Here is a 22,312-nt window from a genome sequence, read left to right as displayed (position 1 = left end):
ATAAATAAGTTATATTTATTAAATCGTTCATGTATTCCAGGTACAACGCTCCCTTTAAACCAAAGATCCAGCTGTGGGTTCAAAAGCTTTCCAATACATCAGATATTATTGGTAGGATGCACAAACTGACATACTTTACTCTATAATATTAAACCTTGTTATTATTCAGAGAACTGGTTGATTGTTCAAAACTTGTGGGTTTATTTGGAAGCTGTGTTTGTGGGTGGTGACATTGCAAAGCAGTTGCCTAAGGTAATTAATAATTATACACTGTTGCTGCAAGGTCTATTTATACTTGTATTTTGGCTCTTCCCAGGTTTTTTTTATTTTTAGGCTAAAAAAGATTAATTTTTTTAGCTGAAAGAGCCAAAATACAAGTATAAGTATTCCTAAGAAAGATGTTCACTTCAGAACTTTTATTACTTCCATTTTTTTTATATATGCTGTTAATGAACCAGTACGTACAAAGACATAATTCGCATTTTACATAACAGGAAGCGAAAAGGTTTTCCAACATTGATAAATCGTGGGTGAAAATAATGACACGAGCTCATGAAACACCCAATGTGGTTCAATGCTGTGTTGGAGATGAAACACTTGGACAGCTTCTACCTCATCTACTTGAACAACTCGAGCAGTGCCAGAAATCTCTAACAGGGTATGTGTGTTTCTATACCTTAATGGTTTGCTTATTTTTGTCCTTCTGTTCGGACTGTCATGTTTGTTTTTTTATCATAACTATTTTAACTGATTTTTTTTTCCATCTTAATCATTGTAACTCTGCTTTGTCTCTTCTTTTTTTAGTATGACTTTCATTTAGAACATTTCCACATATATCTAGAACCTAGGTAAATAGCTCCTCAGGTATAACAACTTAAACCTTAATATACCAATGTTTCGTCTTCATCTGCCAACCTGTTAGAATAGCTGTTTATTTATATTTTATGTATTTATTGCACTTCCACAGATATTTGGAACAGAAGCGTCTCGTCTTTCCCCGTTTCTTTTTCGTATCAGACCCCGCTCTTCTTGAGATTCTTGGTCAAGCAAGTGACTCACATTCCATACAAAGTCACTTACTTGGGGTGTTTGAAAACGTCAACAAAGTGGATTTTCATGAAAAAGATTACGATCGGATGCTTGCTGTTGTGTCTAAAGAAGGAGAAACTATCATGGTAGGACAACACAATTTTTTTATTCTCTTAATTTATCCTTTGTTATTACTTTGCTGCTGCCTGAATGGCATGGTTGAACCATACAGCACACTATATTATTACCCTTGGCCTAGCATTTAACCTTGCCTCTTTGCATACTGTCGGAAACCTATTAGTGAACGAAACTGATCATAGGCTTTATCGAGTACGGAAGGATTATACAAGAAACACAGGAATGTTGATTACGCGCGTTGAAGCTTACGCGTCGCACAATAATTAATAGTGTTGCCAAACGGGCCATACATTTAGTTTAACGCAGTGGGGAATAGAAACTTAAACACTATCACACATACTACTATAATAATTCATTAATAATAAACTTTCACAGCCTTTATGAGTATTTATTAACCCTTCATTTGGCTAAGATTAGTTAGTTGTAACATGTAAATTATTTATACATACAACTCAACTAAAATAATTTCTCTATAATAAGCTTGAGAAACAAGTGGTTGCGAAAGGAAATGTTGAAATATGGTTGGGTGATTTACTTCGTGAGCAACAGAACTCACTACATGCTGTTATACGTGATGCTGCAATACAACTATCTGATGCTGGTTTCCAAATCCATCCTTACCTGGAAACTGCTCCTGCTCAGGGGAGTAAAAAATAATCCATTTTAACTAAATTTATCTTTTTTTTTGTTTTCAACTTATTAATTTTTAGTTTTTAATATCTTAATATAATAAAACGAAGTTGCAACGACAAAGTTTATGCAGTGATGAATACATATGCAGTTATATAGAATAGGAATCTAGTATTTACACCCTGTATTAATTATTGGAATGGTTGAACGTAATTGGATTATCCTCCCATGGCAATAAAACTCATAATTATAAATGTTTTGTTTTTCATACATCTCGTGCCACTTACATGGTACCACATATGTAACTTTGTGGGTATAAAAGTGTTTTTAAGGATTTTTTTTAATGGATTAATCAAATTTCATATAAATCATCAGGTCGGCTTACTTGCTCTTCAAATGTTATGGACACGAGATGCAGAGGAAGCTCTTTCCAATGCTCGTCATGATAAAAAGATCATGCCAATCACCAACCAAAGATTCCTTGATCTCCTCAATACATTGATTGCCGTGACAACTAAAGAACTCACCAAGTTTGATCGGATCAAGTTTGAAACTCTTATCACGATTCACGTGCATCAGCGTGATATCTTTAATGATTTGGTGAGACATTGTATGAATGTTAATCTGTATGTTAGTAGCTATAATACAAATTGGTACATCCTAAACTTTTTTGTTGTATCTTTTTTGCTTTGTGTATCAAACTTCCACCTCTTTACTTTTGTGTTAAAAATACAATTTTATAGAAAAAAAACTAATGAAACGTATTTTCCTAGTTCTTCAAAAACATCTTTAAATTTTGGCTTCTTTTAAATTAATTTTTTCCTTTGCTTGATTGCTGCCATTATAGGTTGCAATATTTTAACATTCTCTGCATTTTATCATCAGGTTAAAATGCACATCAAGACACCTCTTGATTTTGAGTGGTTGAAACAATCTCGATTTTATTTCAACAACGACACAGATAAATGTGTCGTGAGCATCACTGATGTCGACTTTATTTATCAAAACGAGTTCCTGGGATGCACAGACAGACTTGTGATTACTCCTTTAACTGACAGGTAATATTAAGTGTCAAGTTTTTTTAGTACATTTGTTAACCTTAACAATATGTTGGATTCAACAACCACGATTTTTAGTTGTCACTCTTCTCTGTACCTTATATCTATATCGTGTTAACGACTGTCAATTTGCTGTTTATTCCCTTCTATTCAATCTTCAAATAACATAATTTTCACTATAATTTTTAAAGAGATAAAAATTATGTTTTGTTACATACTGTTTTTCAGAATTGAATTTAAAATAATAACTTAATTTATATTTGTGACTCTTGTGAGCATTATTTTATTAATTTAAAAACATTTATTTGTAATATATAGAAAATGTATGATCGCATGTAAATACATCATTAGTTAAAATTAGTATGACAGACACACATTGGCTATAAATTATTTTATACAACACAGAGAATGTCGTACTTTGTAATGCAAAAAACATTTGATTATAAGTTAAAAGTTTTTGGTATTGAATAAAATCAAATCATGTTATTTGTTCAGATGTTACATTACACTTGGTCAAGCGCTCGGCATGAGCATGGGAGGTGCACCTGCTGGACCTGCAGGCACAGGGAAGACTGAAACAACCAAAGACATGGGGAAAGCATTGGGGAAATATGTTGTTGTGTTTAACTGCTCAGATCAAATGGATTTCAGAGGATTGGGAAGAATCTACAAAGGCATGAATGCATCAATATGTTTAAGCTGTTAATATTTTTTGTATAGAAAGTAATTTTAACAAAATACGAGATGATAAAAATCTTGTAAGAATTGGAGTAGATAAGCCCTTTAGCTAGTTTTGTTTAAATTTCAGTTTTGCCAGAAAATATCATGAAAATGCCTTTAAATACTGTTACTGTACCTTGAAATTTAAACAGTGTTTATGAGTTGTAAATAAAAACACAGCCCTAATTTTAGTTTAATTTTTTTTTTCCAACCAACACTACAGGTTTAGCACAGTCAGGATCATGGGGTTGTTTTGATGAGTTTAACCGCATCGACCTCCCTGTGCTCTCTGTGGCTGCTCAACAAATCTACATCGTCCTCCAAGCCAAGAAAGATAGGAAGACCAACTTTGTCTTCACTGATGGAGATAACGTCAGCTTAAACCCGGAGTTTGGACTTTTTATCACAATGGTATGTTCAAGTTAAAAACAAAAATGTTAAAAACAAAATGTTCACAAATATTTTTTTTTAAGAGTTACCAACAAAAATCTGGCAATCATTTTTTCCAGGGGATACCTTGTATTTCCTGTTTTTGTTAGGATTTTTAATCTTTAAAGCTGAAAATATATATTTTCAGAACCCTGGTTATGCAGGAAGACAAGAACTACCTGAAAACCTAAAAGTTCAATTTCGTTCGGTGGCCATGATGGTACCTGACAGACAGGTGATTAATTATATCTTTCACCTTTGGCAGTCATACTAAATACATAGACTGTGCATTAGAAGTTAAAGTTTTAAACTATGTTTTTATTCATTAGATCATCATGAGAGTTAAACTTGCCAGCTGTGGTTTTGTGGAAAATATTGTCCTTGCTCAAAAGTTTTACACGCTGTATAAGTTGTGTGAGGAACAACTTACAAAACAAGTAAGACTCATTGCTTACGGCTTTTATGTGAGACCATTTTTTATTCTAATGATTTTGTTTTTTATACTTATGAAACAAATTGAGATAAAAGGTAATAGCTTATACCTCAACCGCAATTGCTCCAACCCAGTGGTTACTAATCACTTATCTATCAACCATACAGAAAAAGCAATCACCCACAAAGTAAAATACATGGTAACTCTGGCACAAGGTGTATGGAATAGAACATCTGTGTTACAACGACTGCCATTTTCTGGTCACACAAGGATAAACAATTTACATTTGTTCATTTCTAAGATAGTGTAAAGTGAAATACGTAAAACCTAATAATTAAACTTTTCCAAATATGAGTGATGTAAAAAACTATTATTATGATCACAGGTTCATTATGATTTCGGATTACGTAATATTCTGTCTGTACTTCGAACACTAGGGGCAACAAAGAGAGCTCGTCCAAATGATGGAGAACCAACTATTGTGATGCGAGTTCTTCGTGATATGAACGTTTCTAAGCTGGTAATTTTATAACATTCATATATAATTACTTCTTTAGATATGCAGATGTATTTTTATTCTTTTAGTTTACCGGTGCATAAGTTATTCTATAGTTTAATAAAAACATGTTTCAATTATGTGTAGCTTTAAGTACTGCACAGAATTTTAGCTTTCGTTATTATTTTATATCTTTCTATAAGCAGAATTTACACTGATTGTCTTAACCAGTTTTGCACAGATTAATACACTAATTTATTCCAATATATGTTTAATTATACCAACTTTACACAAGGTTTATGTCTTAGGTTGATGAAGACGAACCTTTATTCTTAAGTTTAATCAACGATCTGTTCCCTGGTATTGTATTGGATAGTGCTACATATGAAGACCTACAAGCAGCCATAGCTATGAATGTTGATGATATGGGAATTGTTAATCACCCACCATGGAATTTAAAGGTAATCTGTATCTTGCACAATCACAAAATTGCACACTGTAATTTGTAAGCATGTAGAAGTGTGTGAAATAGAACCTGTATTATAATAACTGTCGTTGCTGTGCAGTGCAAATTGACTACATCAGTAAGGAATTTCATGCAAAAACATTAGACTTCCTTATTTATTGCAATTTTGTAAACTTCATTGTGTGTTTTTGTAACAAAATCTTTTTGTTGTTTTGCATCAGGTTGTTCAGTTATTTGAGACACAGCGTGTAAGACATGGAATGATGGTGCTTGGACCAAGTGGTGCAGGGAAGACAGCTTGTGTTAACATGATCATGAAAGCTATGACTGAATGTGGAGAACCACATAAGTAAGTACTTACTTATAATTCACTGATACTATATGTAGCTTAGTTTTGGTGTAATTTATTTGAAGTTTAGACTACAAAAAAATTATATCTTCGTATTTTTTCTTCCAAACTTTTAAAGTCAGTAACATTTTCATGGCAAAGTTATTCATTACATAAAGCCTAATTGATATTAAATCAGCCTTTTTTGTGTTTGTTGTCTTGACAAAACATTATTCAAATTGAGAAACACCATGGGCTTGATTGGAACCTTTAAAAATGTATGAATGTAATTTGTTTAATCTTGCTAAGCAGGAAAATGACAGTTGTTAAAACACAAGTGTTCTGTATCGTACCGGATTAGGAGTTATCACTTTTTTTGGCTGATTAAATTTTTGGTCTTTTGTGTGAATAAATAAATAAATGAATGTAAATGTTACAATAGAAATGATTAAAATTATTCATACTCATGAATCATGTTACTACACAATCCATTCCACCATCCAGGGAAGTCAGGATGAACCCGAAAGCCATCACTGCTCCTCAGATGTTTGGTAGGTTGGATGTTGCTACTAATGATTGGACAGATGGAATATTCAGCACTTTGTGGAGAAGATCTCATAGAACAAAGAAAGGTACAAATAGTGTGTTCTTGCAACAACAGAAGTTTTGCATTAAATTTTTGAACATTTTTTAGTATGTCACATAAAGTGTCATTAATGTTAGATTAAATGTGATGCACCTGACAGTAAAATTCATATATGGTAGGTTTGGGTAGGCTCACTAAGATGATCCATGTTTCCATTCTATTTTTTTGTACCATTTGTTGAAAAACAAAAAGTATTGTCAGAATTATGTAAGCTTATCCTCACAAAAGAGTGTTATTAATTGTTAAAAACCCTATTAGGAAATACCTGTTTAGGGTGCTAACTGTATTGGTTATAAGTGCTGACCATGCTAACACTATATGTACCCTGTTTCAATTAAACCTCCCTATGTAATGCTGGCTTATTAATTAAACATAGGTGAAAACATGTGGCTTGTACTTGATGGTCCTGTGGATGCAATCTGGATCGAAAACCTCAACTCTGTGTTGGATGACAACAAAACCCTCACTCTTGCTAATGGTGACAGAATACCAATGGCACCTAACTGTAAAATTCTATTTGAGGTAACAATTACTAGTACTGTTTTTTAATTGTATTGGTTTTTTAGTCTTGTTTTTTTTGCATCTGTAACTATTAGAAGGAGCTTTGATTTTTGACTTAAATAAAACTTTGTTGGAAAATTTTACAAAAATTTGAATTTTTTTATTAGTTATTCATTGTAATGCATTTTAAAGCTTGTCACTTAACTTATTTTACAACATAACCTACCTCACAGGTGCACAACATAGACAATGCATCACCTGCCACTGTGTCAAGGAATGGGATGGTCTACATAAGTTCCTCCGCTCTTGATTGGCGACCAATATTAGACGTACGTTGATTACACCTTATCATGCCAATACAATATCTAACACAAGTTCTTCATGCCAGGGTTGGCTGTTGAAACGACCAGCACAAGAAGCTGACCACATCAGGACACTGTTCCACTCAGTATTTGAAGATCTATACACCTTCTCGATGCAAAACCTAATTCCAAAGATGGAGCTGCTTGAATGCAACTACATCGTTCAGGTAATAGCTTATGCATTCGGTGAAGGATTTCATACGACTTTTAAGATTCTGCTTAATTATTTTTGGGTATAGTATGTATAAATGGATAACTTAATATTCTTTACATGGCTGGAGTCAGGTGTGTGGGTTGAAGCAATTGCCGTTAACTGTCTTGCCCAAGGACACATACGCTCACAATTGTGGCGGCGGCGTTCCTAAAACCCGGATATTCGGGCCCAGTTACACGCACCCTAACCATTGTACTCTCATACTGAAGATCTAAAAGTTTAGTTATTTTGTTTCAATACATTTTCTTCAGGCATTGAATGTTCTGGAAGGTTTAATCCCCAGCAAGGAAGAGGTTGGCATCCTCCCACAGTTTCATATCGAGCGTCTCTTCATCTTCTGCCTCATGTGGAGTGTGGGAGCAACCCTCGAGCTAGCGGACAGGTAAGCATAGTAACCCGGATGCAGGGATGAGATTTAAACTTGATCCACACAGAGCAAGGATGGAGGGCTTCCTCATGGAGCACGAGAGCAAACTTGATCTTCCGTCAATTGAATCAGGAAGTGGACACACCATCTTTGAGTTTGTACCTGATGCAAATGGTAAGTTATATAGGACAAGAACGAGTAATATATGTCTACCCATTGTTCTTTATGTAAAAAATGGGGTCCAACTGTCTACCTTACCCAGCAATAAAAACTATATGGAAAACTTATGACCTAACCTGGAAACATTTTATTTTAATATTACATTACAAGTTTACAAAAAGATTTGTACAACATAAACAGAAGTTTATTATTGTATTATATTTCACAGGTGCATGGGAACATTGGTCACAGCGAGTGGTTGAATATATTTACCCAAACGATTCCATTCCTGAATATTCATCTATCCTTGTTCCAAATGTTGATAACATACGGACTAAGTTCCTTATTGATGTGATTTCAAAACAGAACAAGGTCTGTGGCATCAACTGTATATATTATCCTAAATTAACATGGGATAAAAATTAAAAAATAAGGATATTGATTGTTTTTTATGTACATTTCAATTTATATTCATTCATTCATTTTCCCTCGGCAACTTTATTTGTCTGCTATTGCCAATAAAAGTGTTGGCATATTCTTTTACATTAAGTCATGCTTATTCAACTGTTCAAATTCTATATACCATATATATATATCTATTAATATAGATATTATTAATATTGTCTTTATTTTAAAATTTAAAAACGTTCCCAACCGTTAAAAGAATTTAGGTTTTAAACAAAATCTTTGAATATATTGTGATTACAGGCTGTGTTATTAACTGGTGAACAAGGAACAGGTAAAACTGTCCTCATCCAAGGTTATATGCTTGGTTTTGATCCAGAGGTTATGATGGCAAAGTCATTCAACTTCAGCTCTGCTACTGAACCAAACATGTTTCAGGTGAATCAACATAACGATGCTTTTGACATTTTTTCACAAGCTGTTAGTTGTCTGAAACTTTGGTGGCATCTTTAGGCCACGTTTGAGCATTTCTATCAATACACAATTTTTTATTTTTTATTGGTATGCCCCCTTTTTAAATGTTTTTTTTTTAATTTATGCTTTAGGTACTGACATCATTCTTTATTGCAGTTAACCATTGAGAGTTATGTTGACAAACGTATGGGAAGCACATACGGACCTCCTGCTGGTAGAAAGATGACAGTGTTTATTGATGATGTCAACATGCCTGTTATTAATGAATGGGGTGACCAGGTAGGATCTAACTCACTTTATTCTCTCCAAGCATTTGCTTTGAGATATAGAATAGTTTAGATACCTTTTCATATTGGTCTGGTGTTGTGGCTTGGTATTTAGGTGCTTGCATCCTAACTGAAAGCTGTCGGGTTCACGATACAGATACTGTTTGCCTTATGTCCTTGGGCTAGACGCTAAACGAATATTACTCCCAGCTAATTAATGGATTGTAGCACTCTAAGTGTCAGGTTAATAAACCAACTTTGCCCTAAATCTTACTTTCCACGGCGTGCCTCGCTGCAGAACCTCACCCACATAGAATAAAATATCTTCATAATAATTTATATACTGCTCAATACTTGTTATAGATCACAAATGAGATTGTTCGTCAAATGATGGAGATGCATGGGATGTACTCCCTTGAAAAACCTGGTGATTTCACGAACATAGTAGACATGCAGTTTATTGCGGCCATGATCCACCCTGGTGGGGGAAGGAATGATATTCCTCAACGTCTCAAACGTGCTTTCAATGTATTCAACTGCACATTACCTTCTAATGCATCTATTGATAAAATATTTGGTAAATGCTCAACTTATATTACATACCATGTATACCAAAGTGACACACATGAGAATATTCAGTGAGTCAAAAGTGATTGAATTCTGCCATAGTCTTTTAGGAGCTACTTTATGTAATAAAAACTTATAGTACAACAACTTCTAAAGAGCTTATTATTCTGTGCTAATAAAATACCGTCCATACGTTATTCAGGTATAATTGGACTTGGATACTTCTGTGTTGAGCGTGGATTCAACCCTGACATTGTGGATATTATTGCTAAGCTTGTACCAGCTACAAGGACCCTATGGCAGTGGACAAAGGTTAGTTAACATCAACATCTCTAGCACAGTGATTAGCGTGCCTGCCTCTAACCCTTAGGTTATCTGTTCAAGACACTTAACCGCAATTGTTCCAACCTAATGGTCACTATTGGGTTGTCAAAGTTTATAGCCATACAAAAAAAACATAAAGTTATAAACTTGGTAACTCGTAAGATGGCACGAGGTGTATGAAACAGAACATTAGTGTTATAACGACTATCGTTTTCCAGCCACATGATAATTGAGCAAGTTACATTTATTCATTCATCTTCTAATCTTCCCTCTTCAGGTTAAAATGCTCCCGACTCCAGCAAAGTTCCACTACATCTTCAACCTCCGGGATTTATCGAGGATCTGGCAAGGGATGCTCACCGTTAAAACGGAAGAGTGCCAAGAGAAATCTGATATTATCAGTTTGTTTAAACATGAATGCACAAGAGTCATTGCTGACCGGTGAGTAAAAAAATACAGTTTTTCTGTATTTTTAAGCTTTTTAAAAAAATAACTTTTTTGATCGATTTTGTTACATTTAATTGCAAAAAAACGATGATAATAAATTCTTTCAGGAAAAAAAGAAGTGATACCAGTAACTTTTTAGTAAAAAAAGCACATATCTGATATCGGTCCATTGTAAAAAAAATTAATTTTTTTAGACTTGATAATTTAAAAAAAGAATTCAAAAAATAATGATTGTACTTACTTTTACAAAAATTTAAAAAAACAGTGATACCAGTAACTTTATAGTATAAATGTCACATATCGGCCCATAGTCAGAAAAACATACCTATCAGTTGTTGTTATAAACTCCAGGTTCACCAACAAAGATGACAAACTGTGGTTTGAATCCTCGTTGATCCGTGTGATGAAGGAAGAAGTTGATGAAGGGTTGGCAGCATCAGCTATAGGGACCGAACCTTACTTTGTTGATTTCCTCCGTGATGCTCCTGAACCAACAGGGGAAGAGGGGGATGATGCAGATCTTGATGCTCCAAAGATTTATGAACAAGTAGGAAAGAAATTTTGAGTTAACAATTTTGTTTAAAATTAAAAAAAAAAAATTAATTATAAAAAACATTCAAGAAAATTGATAAAGTTTCCAAAAGTTTACTGTTTGGTTAAACGTTGTAAGGTTACATCATAAAAGTTGCTTGTTGACTTAGGTACCAACATTGGAAGCATTATCCGAAAAGCTGCTTGCATACATGGCTCAATACAATGAATCAGTTCGAGGTGCAAGCATGGACCTTGTGTTCTTTAAAGATGCCATGACTCATCTTGTAAAGGTAAATACATTACAACCATAGCTTAATTTATAAACATAAAAATAACGTGTATTTGCCATAGATATCCCGTATAATCCGCACTCCACGTGGAAGTGCGTTGTTAGTTGGTGTTGGAGGGTCAGGGAAACAAAGTTTAACCAAACTTGCTTCTTTCATTGCTGGATATAAACCTTTCCAAATCACTCTAACCAGGTGTGTGAAGTATTTACTATTGGTATAACATAGGTATTAAATACATGCTTTCATTTTAAAAAAGAGAAACAAATTTGTTACATTTTGCCTAATTTTTTAATTTTTCTTTGTACTTTTACAGTTAATTATTAAAGTTTTCCACCAAAATTGATGGCTTTAAATGGCACATTTAACGTTTTTTTAGGACATACAATGCACAGAATCTGATGGATGATTTAAAAGTTCTATACAGAACAGCAGGAGGGGATGGGAAAGGTGTTTCATTCATATTCACTGATAACGATATCAAGGAAGAAGGTTTCCTTGAATATTTGAACAACATCTTATCCTCTGGAGAGGTCAGCTAATCTCATAATTAATTTAAAAGATATGCATACTGTGACGTAAACTTCCAACATATTTCTCTTGATAAAATATTGCCAATGGCCGATGAAATGTCAAAAAGACGCTATTTTTTTATATAAAATGAAATCCTAAAACTTTATTTACATTATGTCTGGTAGTAGAGTAACAAAGTATCCAACATATTTGTACTAAAGCCATTTTTATTTCCATAGACATATAGTTTTAGCTATATGCTGAATGTAAGTTTGTTAAAAATCACCTCTAAAATTATAAAACATATTTCTATTCCCCCAAAATACGTCTATAAAACACATTTCCATTGCCCTAAAACAAGTCAAATTTGTAAAAAATCTTTGTTTTCAACAAGCCCAACCCTGAAAGCAGCTCAGCAGCATTTACACCCAAAGTATTAACTTTACCCAACACACAGGTATCTGGTTTATTTGCTCGTGATGAAATTGATGAAATAACTCAAGGGTTAATCTCGGTCATGAAACGAGAATTTCCCCGTCGCCCTCCAACCCAGGAAAACTTGTACGAATATTTTATATCACGGTCGAGGGACAACCTGCATATCGTGCTCTGTTTCTCACCAGTAAGTTCATTTTGTTAACATTTTTGCATTACGTTATTAAGTACATTTTTTATTTACTGAATACTTATACCGATATACTAGCAAAAACAGTTGGATGGATACTATAGAAAAGTTTTGAAACAATTTTACTTGAAATTGCTGTTCTGTTAAAGAACGTAAACTTTATTGTAACTTTTTGTCTGCATTACTCGGAGACACCAGGGAAAGTTGATTGCAATTGAATTTATTTTATTTACCAAAAGTATGTATTGCATTATGTAAAATTAAGGTCTTGCGTAGCTATCTAGGTGTTTGAGGTTGATGAACAAACCTTTACCCAAATTCCAGGTTCTATAGCTTGCCACACTGAGGACCTCACCCATACACAATATAATGACCAACGGAATATTATACTTGAAAATTTACATAACTATCCTTCTTTATAGATTGGAGAAAAGTTCCGAAACCGAGCTCTCCAATTCCCTGGTCTTTTCAGTGGTTGTACAATGGATTGGTTTACCAGATGGCCACGTGATGCTCTTGTTGCCGTGTCCAACCATTTCCTTTCCAAGGTTGATGTTGTATGTGAGGCTGAGGTGAAGAGACAACTCATACAAACCATGGGGGTGTTCCATGATAAAGTGGCTGAAACTTGTGTGGAGTATTTTGACAGGTAAGTATGATGTTATGCAACACAACCTATGTTTTCGTAATGTAAAATATGACTTTTACCAAATTTAAGCTCATGCTGTAAAAAGTATTTAGGATCTCCATCTAGATATCGCCGTACAACTCATGTCACCCCGAAGTCCTATTTATCCTTTCTTGATGGATACAAAGGAATCTACAAAGAAAACCATACATTGCTGGATGATTTATCAAGTAGAATGAACACAGGTTATAACTTACATGTCATATCATAATCACTTATTTTTTGGAAAACCAGGTCACTTCATATTCCTTATTATTTCCTGTTGACATATCATAACCTATTCCATGAGCATGCATTTACATACCCATGTTAGGTGTCTATGTTTCAGATAGCTACTTAAATAACTTAGCTTTGCATCAGGTTTGGATAAACTGCTTGAAGCTGGAGAGTCAGTTGCTCAACTTTCCAAAGAACTTGTGGTGAAGGAGAAAGACTTGGCTGTTGCTTCTGTTAAAGCTGATCAGGTCAGTATCTATTTATCAAAACAGTGGTGTCAGATTGCTTAGTGTAATTTAAAGTTTTAAACTCAATTAACGTATATGGTTTTGTCTACTTTATTTATACACAGAATTTGAAAGATGTTAAATTTCAAAATTACTTTGTGTGGTTTTAACTACAGTAATTTTTGTCTCTACTTTTCGTATGCAGGTATTGAAAGAAGTGACAGTATCTGCCACAGCTGCTGAGAAAGTTAAGAACGCTGTGTTGAAAGTGAAAGAAAAGGCTCAGATCATTGTGGACAGTATCGCTGTTGAGAAGGTATCAGCAGAGTCAAAACTTGAAGCTGCAGAACCTGCTTTGAAAGCAGCAGAAGATGCTTTAAACGTAAGTCTAACATAAACTTAACTTCACACACCTTTTCACACATGTTCAATTAAAAAAACATAGAAAAGGGAATAAATTTTGCCTAACATTTGTTGTGTAACATATTTTCTATGCTAGCAATGTCTTAAATTTGGTTTCACCTTATGTAGATGCTTGTAATAAACCATTACCATTATACAGACAATCAAAGCTGCTGACATAGCTACAGTAAGAAAGCTTGCTAAACCTCCTCATCTGATCATGAGGATCATGGATGCTGCACTCATCTTATTTATGAGGGGCATTGATAAAGTACAACAGGATCCGGAGAGGCCAACAGTCAAGCCATCTTGGGGTGAAGCACTCAAGGTATTTTACAAAGTTTTTATGAATGTTTAGTAATATAAAAATTTTAACTTTTGATATTATCTTCATATTCCTTAAAGTTTTGCTGAAGTTTGAGATTTACCAAATTTTATATTTGTCTTGCTGTGACGTCTATGTGTAAGCATGTAACTTTCTGAACATTATGTTTTTAGCTCATGTCACAAAGTGGTTTCATGGGTTCACTGAAAAACTTTGACAAAGATTCGATCAATGAAGAAACAGTGGAATTACTTGCACCCTATTTTGAAGCGGAAGATTATACTTTTGAAAACGCTAAAAAGGTTTCTTTAAATAAATCTCTCAGCACACAACATGATTTCAACTAACTCTGACTTTCCTTAGGTCTGTGGTAATGTAGCAGGGTTGTTGTCATGGACCAAAGCCATGGTATCTTTCTATGGAATCAACAAAGAAGTTTTGCCGCTAAAAGCAAATCTTGCGAAATCGGAAGCAAAACTTGCCATTGCTCTTGCAGATCTTGCCCAGTCAGTTTTATGATATATTAGAAATATTAAGAAATATGAAGTCAGTCAGTATGTTAGATGAGATTATAAGTGCAGTGATAGTGTAGAATGGGTGGCCAATTTTACCAAAGATAATTGTGTGTTTTGTAAACGACAGAAATACAAAGAGTCATCGCATAAGAGTCCATAAGTTTTTGGCCATCCCATGATATGTAGAAAGATATGCAGTGCATAGAAGCTACATATATTTAATGTTCAGGGCCCAAGCTCAGTTAGATGAGAAACAGAAAGAGCTAGATGAGGTGCAAGCTAAGTTTGATGCAGCGATGAAAGAGAAACAAGATCTCTTGGATGATGCTGAGTCATGTAGGAGGAAGATGACAGCAGCCACTCAACTAATTGAAGGTGAGAATAAAGTCACTTACTTTAAATCAGTGGTATGTTAGTTTTCTCCTATTTTTGACCTGAAATATGGTAGCTCATTAAAGATAAGTATTCTTAAACTCAAAATATTGTTGCTTTCATAACCTATAGGGAATAAACATCGAATACAAATTATTATTTAAATAATTAAGGTGTTTCAAACTTTCTGTAAAATAAGGCTACTAGTGTTTGAATGGTTAAACATGACAGGGCTTGGCGGAGAAAAAGTGCGTTGGACTGAACAAAGTCAAAAGTTTAAAGCTGAGATCCTCGAGTTGGTTGGTAATGTGTTGCTTGCTACTGGATTCCTTTCATACTGCGGCCCTTTCAACCAAGAATTCCGTAACTACATGATTAAAGAGACATGGGAGAAAGAGCTTAGTGAACGGAAAATTCCGTTTGTGTCCGACCTCAACTTAATAGCCATGCTCATCGATGCTCCAACTATCGGTAATTATCACTGATTTAACTTTATGATTTGATTCTTGAAATAACGACTACTGAAGTATAAGTTGTGGTATTGACTGAAGGTTAGTATCTAAACATGTTAATGTCTCATAGGACACTACAAAATTAGTCCCTACCTTTGAATATTTTAATACATTAACTCTTCTATGACAATTAATCATAGAAGTAATTCAAAAATAGTAAACAAAGGTTTAAACCTCTGTATATCTATATTGGCCCTATTGTTTCATATCTATATTTAACATTACAAAACATTATAGCTTGCAACATCATTGATTCCTTATATAGGTGAATGGAACTTACAAGGTTTACCTGGTGATGATCTTTCCATACAAAACGGGATCATAGTAACGAAGGCGACACGTTATCCTCTTCTTATTGATCCTCAAGGTCAGGGGAAGACATGGATTCGTAACAGAGAGAAAGATAATCACCTGATTGTTACAACACTCAACCATAAATATTTCCGCACCCACCTTGAGGATGCGTTATCACAAGGAAGGTGAGTGGGAAAATTTTTATTCAGCTTGTACAGTGACACATTAAAAACTAGTACCACGATCAGTGGCTCTGCTAAAAAAATGAAGGGGAAATTAATTATTATTTTTTTTTAAATTTTAATTTTAAAATGGTGGTTCCACACCTGGCTGCACCACTTGCTACGGTTATCATATATTATTGCTTCTCTTGTAATATGCTTTTGGTGGCAAAATTAAGCTTTAAACCCGGTATTCTTTATTTACAAGTTGTAACTTCTTTGGCTGTGATAAATACATTAAACAGGTTAGATAAATATACTTTGTTCATTTAGACCACTTCTTATTGAAGACATTGGTGAAGAACTTGACCCAGCTCTTGATAATGTGTTGGAGAAAAATTTCATCAAAGCTGGCAGCACGTATAAGGTTAAATAAACACTTAATTAGATATATATAATATATGTTAACTTTAGTCCCTAGCCTAATTATCAACTCACGGCAGGCCAACGGAAGTTGTTATAACACTGGTGTTTTGTTTCATACCCCAAAAACATAGCAGCATCAAGCCTTGTACCCATAATCTGGCCCTATCCAATGTTCTACTGCACCGGATTATACAACACAATCATACGTCCCATGACCACAGGTTAAAGTTGGAGATAAAGAAGTTGACGTGATGAATGGATTCCAACTTTACATCACAACTAAACTACCCAACCCTGCATACACACCAGAGGTTAGCGCCAAAACATCCATCATTGACTTCACTGTTACAATGCAGGTTTGTAAACATTATATAATTGTATTGTATATAACTATGCTAGTGAGTGTTGAGCCAACTCTGCCCTAAACTCATCGTCATAGGACCCCACCTATATAGAATAAAAACCGAAAAGTGTTTTTATATATTCAACATTGTAGTATTATTACTAATACTTGATCTTACTTATTATACTAAGGGCTCAGGACCTTTTTCATTTTATATCTCTTCCATATTAATGATACGCATGACTGATTGGTTATTATTATGTAACTTTATCTCTTTTTTAAAAAGACCATCATATATAACCTAGTTTAAACATTTGTGTGCAAAGTGCACAAATAAAGGTTTTTCCTCTTGCTCTGAAGAGTTTGTGATATGGATGTTTATCTTAGGGATTGGAGGACCAGTTGCTTGGAAGAGTAATCCTTACTGAGAAGAATGAGCTGGAGGCAGAGAAAGTGAAACTGATGGAGGAAGTCACTCGATATAAGAGGAAGATGAAAGAACTTGAAGATAATTTGTTGTATAAACTCACAAGTACAAAGGTATGTGGAACGGGTATATAACTCCAACAACATTCTTAATTTACCAACAAATATGACAAGAAAAGAGAAAATGAAGACATGTCCCATCTTACCCCAACCTACTATATGGCAAATCAGTAAAAACTACCAATTTTTAGAAGTTACAGTAAGTAACCATATATTAATTTACGTGTTTATAAATTACCAGATATTTAGTAATATTTAAATAAAACCGTGCCCTCACAACCCAACTCAACGCACATTACATTACCCAGGGGTCCTTAGTTGATGATGAATCATTGATTGAGATGTTAGCCACCACCAAGGAAATGGCATTGGAAGTAAGCGAGAAATTATCGATTGCTGCCGATACAGAAGTGAAGATCAACACGGCTCGTGAGGAGTTTCGTCCCGTGGCCATTCGAGGATCCATCGTCTATTTCTTGATCGGTAATTTAAAAGTTAGGCCTTGTGTAGTTTGGTCATGGTACATCGGATGTTGGATTAATGGGTCAACTCTGCCATAAAATTTCAGGTCCCATTGTGTGCCATGGTGTAGAAACTCACCCATGTAGAATAGATGAGTTGTCTATAATAAACCAAAGGCAGAAGTTTCAAACCTATGATGTTTGGAGTAGATTTTAACGAAAAATTTGTGTTTTTTTGATTTCTTCAAAGAGCTGTAACTGTATTATATACTTAAATATCCTTCCAGCTATTCGCTCAACTAATCTTACACCTTACTTTTACTTTGTAAGCAATACAAAGTTGATATTTTCAATACTTATCATTAATCAAAACCAACCCCACAGTTGAGATGTCAATGGTAAACGTGATGTACCAAACCTCACTTCTACAATTTCTTGGATTATTTGATGAATCAATGGCAAAATCAACTAAATCTCCCATCACTTCAAAGAGAATCAACAACATTATTGAGTTTCTAACTTACACAGCGTTCAGGTGACATTAAAAAACACCCTAGTTACTTTAAAATATAGTTTTGTTGGCTAAAAGTATGTGTTAAAGTTTTTAAAAAACTTTTGTTGTAAAATGTTTTATAATATTAGGGGTTAAAATTTAAATTTTTTTGTGTGTAAATGATACGACTGATACCCATACTGAATTTGTCTCCTTAAGCAACAACAGACATTGCACCAACTCAGTAGTCACTAATTGCGGGTAGCACTCTGGGTGTTGGGGTAATGAGTTACATCTGGTCTTATAGGACCAACAAAGAAAGTAAAGTTATTATTTTTATCTAACTTCAAATGTTTTTTAAATTTAAAAATTCTGTATTTCCTATATACAACCTACTCAACAGATACACTTGCCGTGGGTTATATGAGACACACAAACTTCTCTTCACCCTCCTCATGGCTCTTAAGATTGACCTGAGGAAAGGTTGCATCCGACAAAGTGAATTCCAATCCTTCATCAAAGGAGGAGCAGCCCTGGACCTTAAGTCTGTTGTTCCTAAACCTTGCAAGTGGATCCTTGATATCACATGGCTTAACCTTGTACAGCTGCAAAAACTACCAGAATTCAGGGAAATTTTAAACCAGGTATCTTGAAGAAAAAAAACTGTAAAAAATACTTTTGAAAATATTTTCTCCATTTCTCCAAGAAAAACATTTTCATGATGATCAATTTTTGTTTTATTCCCTGATAAGATCTCACGTAATGAGAAGCAATGGAAGATGTGGTTTGACTCCGAAGCTCCTGAGGAAGAAGTCATTCCAGATGGATACAGCGCATCACTTGATACATTCAGGAAGTTGCTCCTCATCAGATCATGGTGTCCGGATCGGATCATGCCACAAGCGAGGAAGTACATCTCAGATTCACTCGGAGCACGGTGGGTTTATTCTGTGTATTCTATTTTATAAAAAGTGTTATTTCAGTGGTATGCAAAGCTAAAATATTACGATTCTACATTTATTTCTAAACTAATGTTTATTTATGTGGGTTAATTTCTATTTGGTATGGATGAGGGCCTTGTGGACCTAGAATTTATGACAGATTTGGCCATTAATAGGTAGGTTTATACTCTGTATCATATACCATGCAAAGCTAAGGTTATTTTAGTAATATGCAAAGCTTATGTTATTTACTATAAATATTTTTAGATAAAAATACTGCTATGTTTTCTTTTCTGTATACAGCTATGTTTTTTTACTAAAAGTGTTCATGCGCGTTATAGGTAATATTATTTTTATCATCACTTGTAAATTAATGATGTCCAGAAAAGCAAGAAAACATAGACAATCATTTATGTCATCTTCAGATTCTCGGAGGCAGTCATCCTTAACTTGGAGGACACTCACCAGGAGAGCACGATCCGTGTTCCTCTTATTTGTCTTCTCTCACAAGGGTCGGATCCAACCGATCAAATATCAACTCTTGCTAAGAAGAAGGGAATCGACTGCCGTGCTATTTCAATGGGGCAAGGTGATTTATTTATTAATTTTATAATATTAATTTTGCTATTTATAATATTCCATGATGTGTCACATTTTGTAGCACCTAACGCTAAATAAAATTTGTTGCAGCACTTTGTTGATTGTCTGGGTAATTGGCCAACTTTCATATAAATCTCAGTGACAACCGCACTGTAGAACCTCACCCACATAGTATAGAATAAAATACAAGTTCTTCTACAGGCCAGGAAGTCCATGCTCGTCGTTTAGTGAGCACACTGATGCAGATTGGAGGATGGGTCCTCCTACAAAACTGTCATCTTGGACTTGATTTCATGGATGAATTGTTAGAAACCGTGCAAACAGCTGAGAATGTGAACCCAGCGTTCCGAACATGGATAACAGCAGAAGAACATCCCAAGTTCCCCATCACTTTGCTGCAGTCCAGTATTAAAGTAAGGTTTCTAATGTTCACTTATCATTTACTACCCTGTTTAAAATATGTTCTTAAGTCGTGCATTTGGTCACTGGTGTAAAAATGTTGCGGAAAAATTGCGATCGTTATAACACTGGCGTTTGTTTCACTTATCATGTGCCTGCTTACGGGATAGCTATTCCACACACAGTTTTCTGTATAAATTTTGATTTTTTTCCGTATAAATTCATAATTTTTTTTTATTTAGATACTTAACATTTTACAACAAAGGTATTTTACCATCCACTAGTTTACCAACGAACCTCCTCAAGGAGTTAAAGCCGGACTTACTCGAACATTTGCTGGAATTTCTCAAGATCAGCTTGATGTAAACAACCTACCACAGTGGAAACCTCTGTTGTATGCCATTGGCTTCATGCATACTGCTGTACAGGTTAGTGGGTGTATTGAAACTGTCTTGTTAAACCCTCATGTTTACAAACAGAGCAATAGTTTAATGTTGATAATTTATTTTTATTCCTGTTTTGGATGAAAATAAAGAACCCATTGGTGACAATTGAGTTTTTGTAATCCTATTGCTTTAGCTATTGGTTTCAAAATATGACAGTAATTTCCAAAATACATATGCGCTACCATTTTCGCAACATATGTTTCCATTATAGGAGAGACGTAAGTTTGGACCCCTTGGTTGGAACATCCCGTATGAGTTCAACACATCAGACCATTACGCTACCGTGCAATTCCTTCAAAACCATCTGGATGATCTTGATCCAAAGCGTGGTATTCAATGGAGCACTGTACGATATATGATTGGTGGGTGAGATTTCTATATTGATTTGCACAGTTGTATAGAAAATATAATGCATATAATTTGCTTGGGTAATAAAATTAGAGCAAATTTTTCTTGTGTATATTAATGTGGTTAGAAATCAAATTTCTTTGCATTATATGTGGATTGTGTTTAGTTGAAAACCTAATTTTATTCAATATATAAAATATTCACTGTTGTAGCTTAGTGTTGTAGCACTCACACAGTAAGCAAAGATTACTGGGTCGGACACTACTACCATTATAGGCTTGTGTTTACTTATTCAATGTTAAAACAGCCACATATGTAATAGCAACTGTCATTGCTCAATCACCTATGATTGAGCAATGAGTGTCATTCAATATCAAAGCCCAAAGTCACAAAAAAGTCACAAATTCTCCCGAAACCCTCTCACAGGTGAAGTACAATATGGTGGACGAGTTACGGATGATTATGACAAACATCTACTCAATACTTTCGCTGCAGTTTGGTTCCATGAACAAATGTTCAATGATTCGTTCTGCTTCTACACCGGGTACATCATCCCGCAGTTTAAAACAACAAAGGAGGTAATTCGATGTAACCAAAAAAACTTAAATTGTAACTCATGCTGTAATAGCTTTTTTACATAAAAGTTTGTCTCCCACTGGTGCTTGGTGATTGGTGCTTACATCATCACCAAAGGATACCAGGTACGGTTAAGCAAAGCAGTTGGCAAAAATTACCCTAACCCAGTGGTCACAAATAGGTGGTAGCAATCTGAGTATTAAAGTAATGGGCCAACTCTGGTCTGAAACTCAAGTCCCATATTCTTTGAAGAATATACAAAGATTTTTGATGTTTTTTTTAAGAATAATAAAAAATTTGAATAGTTTTTTTAGGAATAAAGAAAGATTTTTGATGTTTTTTTTAGGAATAAAGAAAGATTTGAACAGTTTTTTAGAAATAAACAACTATTAAATGTTTTTTAAGTATAAACAAAGAATTAAAAAAGTTCAGATCTGCTGAGTATACCTTCCAATTTACTTAAATTATCACAATTATCACAGGTGATGGATGCGATTGATACTCTTCCTCTCACTGATACTCCGGAGGTGTTCGGACTTCACATGAACGCTGACATCACTTACCAAACCAACTCCGCCACCGCGATCCTTGATACGATCCTCAACATCCAACCTAAAGATGCGGGAGGAGGATCGGGGGAGACGAGGGAGTCCGTGTCTTCCG

The 22,312-nt window shown here is 34.5% G+C and overlaps 1 protein-coding gene across 1 annotated transcript in view; it reads left to right on the top strand.

The window, feature by feature from the left end:
- The window catches only part of LOC100177914 (dynein heavy chain 8, axonemal), a 38,565-nt gene that overhangs the window by 10,420 nt on the left and 5,833 nt on the right, over nucleotides 1–22,312 (top strand). The window contains exons 32-84 of the mRNA XM_026833655.1: nucleotides 41–111; nucleotides 170–252; nucleotides 495–658; nucleotides 968–1,175; nucleotides 1,648–1,809; nucleotides 2,173–2,397; nucleotides 2,683–2,855; nucleotides 3,351–3,529; nucleotides 3,799–3,986; nucleotides 4,153–4,239; nucleotides 4,334–4,441; nucleotides 4,823–4,957; nucleotides 5,242–5,394; nucleotides 5,621–5,748; nucleotides 6,232–6,359; nucleotides 6,750–6,895; nucleotides 7,108–7,203; nucleotides 7,263–7,403; nucleotides 7,702–7,832; nucleotides 7,885–7,991; nucleotides 8,206–8,348; nucleotides 8,685–8,819; nucleotides 9,012–9,134; nucleotides 9,485–9,698; nucleotides 9,891–10,000; nucleotides 10,290–10,453; nucleotides 10,811–11,006; nucleotides 11,161–11,283; nucleotides 11,345–11,475; nucleotides 11,660–11,813; nucleotides 12,251–12,415; nucleotides 12,841–13,067; nucleotides 13,173–13,291; nucleotides 13,467–13,570; nucleotides 13,755–13,931; nucleotides 14,112–14,279; nucleotides 14,450–14,578; nucleotides 14,640–14,782; nucleotides 15,021–15,166; nucleotides 15,395–15,634; nucleotides 15,941–16,154; nucleotides 16,464–16,557; nucleotides 16,778–16,912; nucleotides 17,287–17,439; nucleotides 17,694–17,868; nucleotides 18,231–18,381; nucleotides 18,743–18,983; nucleotides 19,092–19,276; nucleotides 19,706–19,869; nucleotides 20,082–20,293; nucleotides 20,564–20,707; nucleotides 20,937–21,087; nucleotides 21,500–21,651. Coding sequence (XP_026689456.1) covers nucleotides 41–111; nucleotides 170–252; nucleotides 495–658; nucleotides 968–1,175; nucleotides 1,648–1,809; nucleotides 2,173–2,397; nucleotides 2,683–2,855; nucleotides 3,351–3,529; nucleotides 3,799–3,986; nucleotides 4,153–4,239; nucleotides 4,334–4,441; nucleotides 4,823–4,957; nucleotides 5,242–5,394; nucleotides 5,621–5,748; nucleotides 6,232–6,359; nucleotides 6,750–6,895; nucleotides 7,108–7,203; nucleotides 7,263–7,403; nucleotides 7,702–7,832; nucleotides 7,885–7,991; nucleotides 8,206–8,348; nucleotides 8,685–8,819; nucleotides 9,012–9,134; nucleotides 9,485–9,698; nucleotides 9,891–10,000; nucleotides 10,290–10,453; nucleotides 10,811–11,006; nucleotides 11,161–11,283; nucleotides 11,345–11,475; nucleotides 11,660–11,813; nucleotides 12,251–12,415; nucleotides 12,841–13,067; nucleotides 13,173–13,291; nucleotides 13,467–13,570; nucleotides 13,755–13,931; nucleotides 14,112–14,279; nucleotides 14,450–14,578; nucleotides 14,640–14,782; nucleotides 15,021–15,166; nucleotides 15,395–15,634; nucleotides 15,941–16,154; nucleotides 16,464–16,557; nucleotides 16,778–16,912; nucleotides 17,287–17,439; nucleotides 17,694–17,868; nucleotides 18,231–18,381; nucleotides 18,743–18,983; nucleotides 19,092–19,276; nucleotides 19,706–19,869; nucleotides 20,082–20,293; nucleotides 20,564–20,707; nucleotides 20,937–21,087; nucleotides 21,500–21,651 — 8,095 coding nt within the window. The remainder of the gene's footprint in view (nucleotides 1–40; nucleotides 112–169; nucleotides 253–494; nucleotides 659–967; nucleotides 1,176–1,647; nucleotides 1,810–2,172; nucleotides 2,398–2,682; nucleotides 2,856–3,350; nucleotides 3,530–3,798; nucleotides 3,987–4,152; nucleotides 4,240–4,333; nucleotides 4,442–4,822; nucleotides 4,958–5,241; nucleotides 5,395–5,620; nucleotides 5,749–6,231; nucleotides 6,360–6,749; nucleotides 6,896–7,107; nucleotides 7,204–7,262; nucleotides 7,404–7,701; nucleotides 7,833–7,884; nucleotides 7,992–8,205; nucleotides 8,349–8,684; nucleotides 8,820–9,011; nucleotides 9,135–9,484; nucleotides 9,699–9,890; nucleotides 10,001–10,289; nucleotides 10,454–10,810; nucleotides 11,007–11,160; nucleotides 11,284–11,344; nucleotides 11,476–11,659; nucleotides 11,814–12,250; nucleotides 12,416–12,840; nucleotides 13,068–13,172; nucleotides 13,292–13,466; nucleotides 13,571–13,754; nucleotides 13,932–14,111; nucleotides 14,280–14,449; nucleotides 14,579–14,639; nucleotides 14,783–15,020; nucleotides 15,167–15,394; nucleotides 15,635–15,940; nucleotides 16,155–16,463; nucleotides 16,558–16,777; nucleotides 16,913–17,286; nucleotides 17,440–17,693; nucleotides 17,869–18,230; nucleotides 18,382–18,742; nucleotides 18,984–19,091; nucleotides 19,277–19,705; nucleotides 19,870–20,081; nucleotides 20,294–20,563; nucleotides 20,708–20,936; nucleotides 21,088–21,499; nucleotides 21,652–22,312) is intronic.

This window comes from Ciona intestinalis, chromosome 3 (genome assembly GCF_000224145.3).
Source record: "Ciona intestinalis chromosome 3, KH, whole genome shotgun sequence".
Classification (NCBI taxonomy): domain Eukaryota; kingdom Metazoa; phylum Chordata; class Ascidiacea; order Phlebobranchia; family Cionidae; genus Ciona; species Ciona intestinalis.
This window is presented reverse-complemented; position numbering and strand designations above follow the sequence as displayed.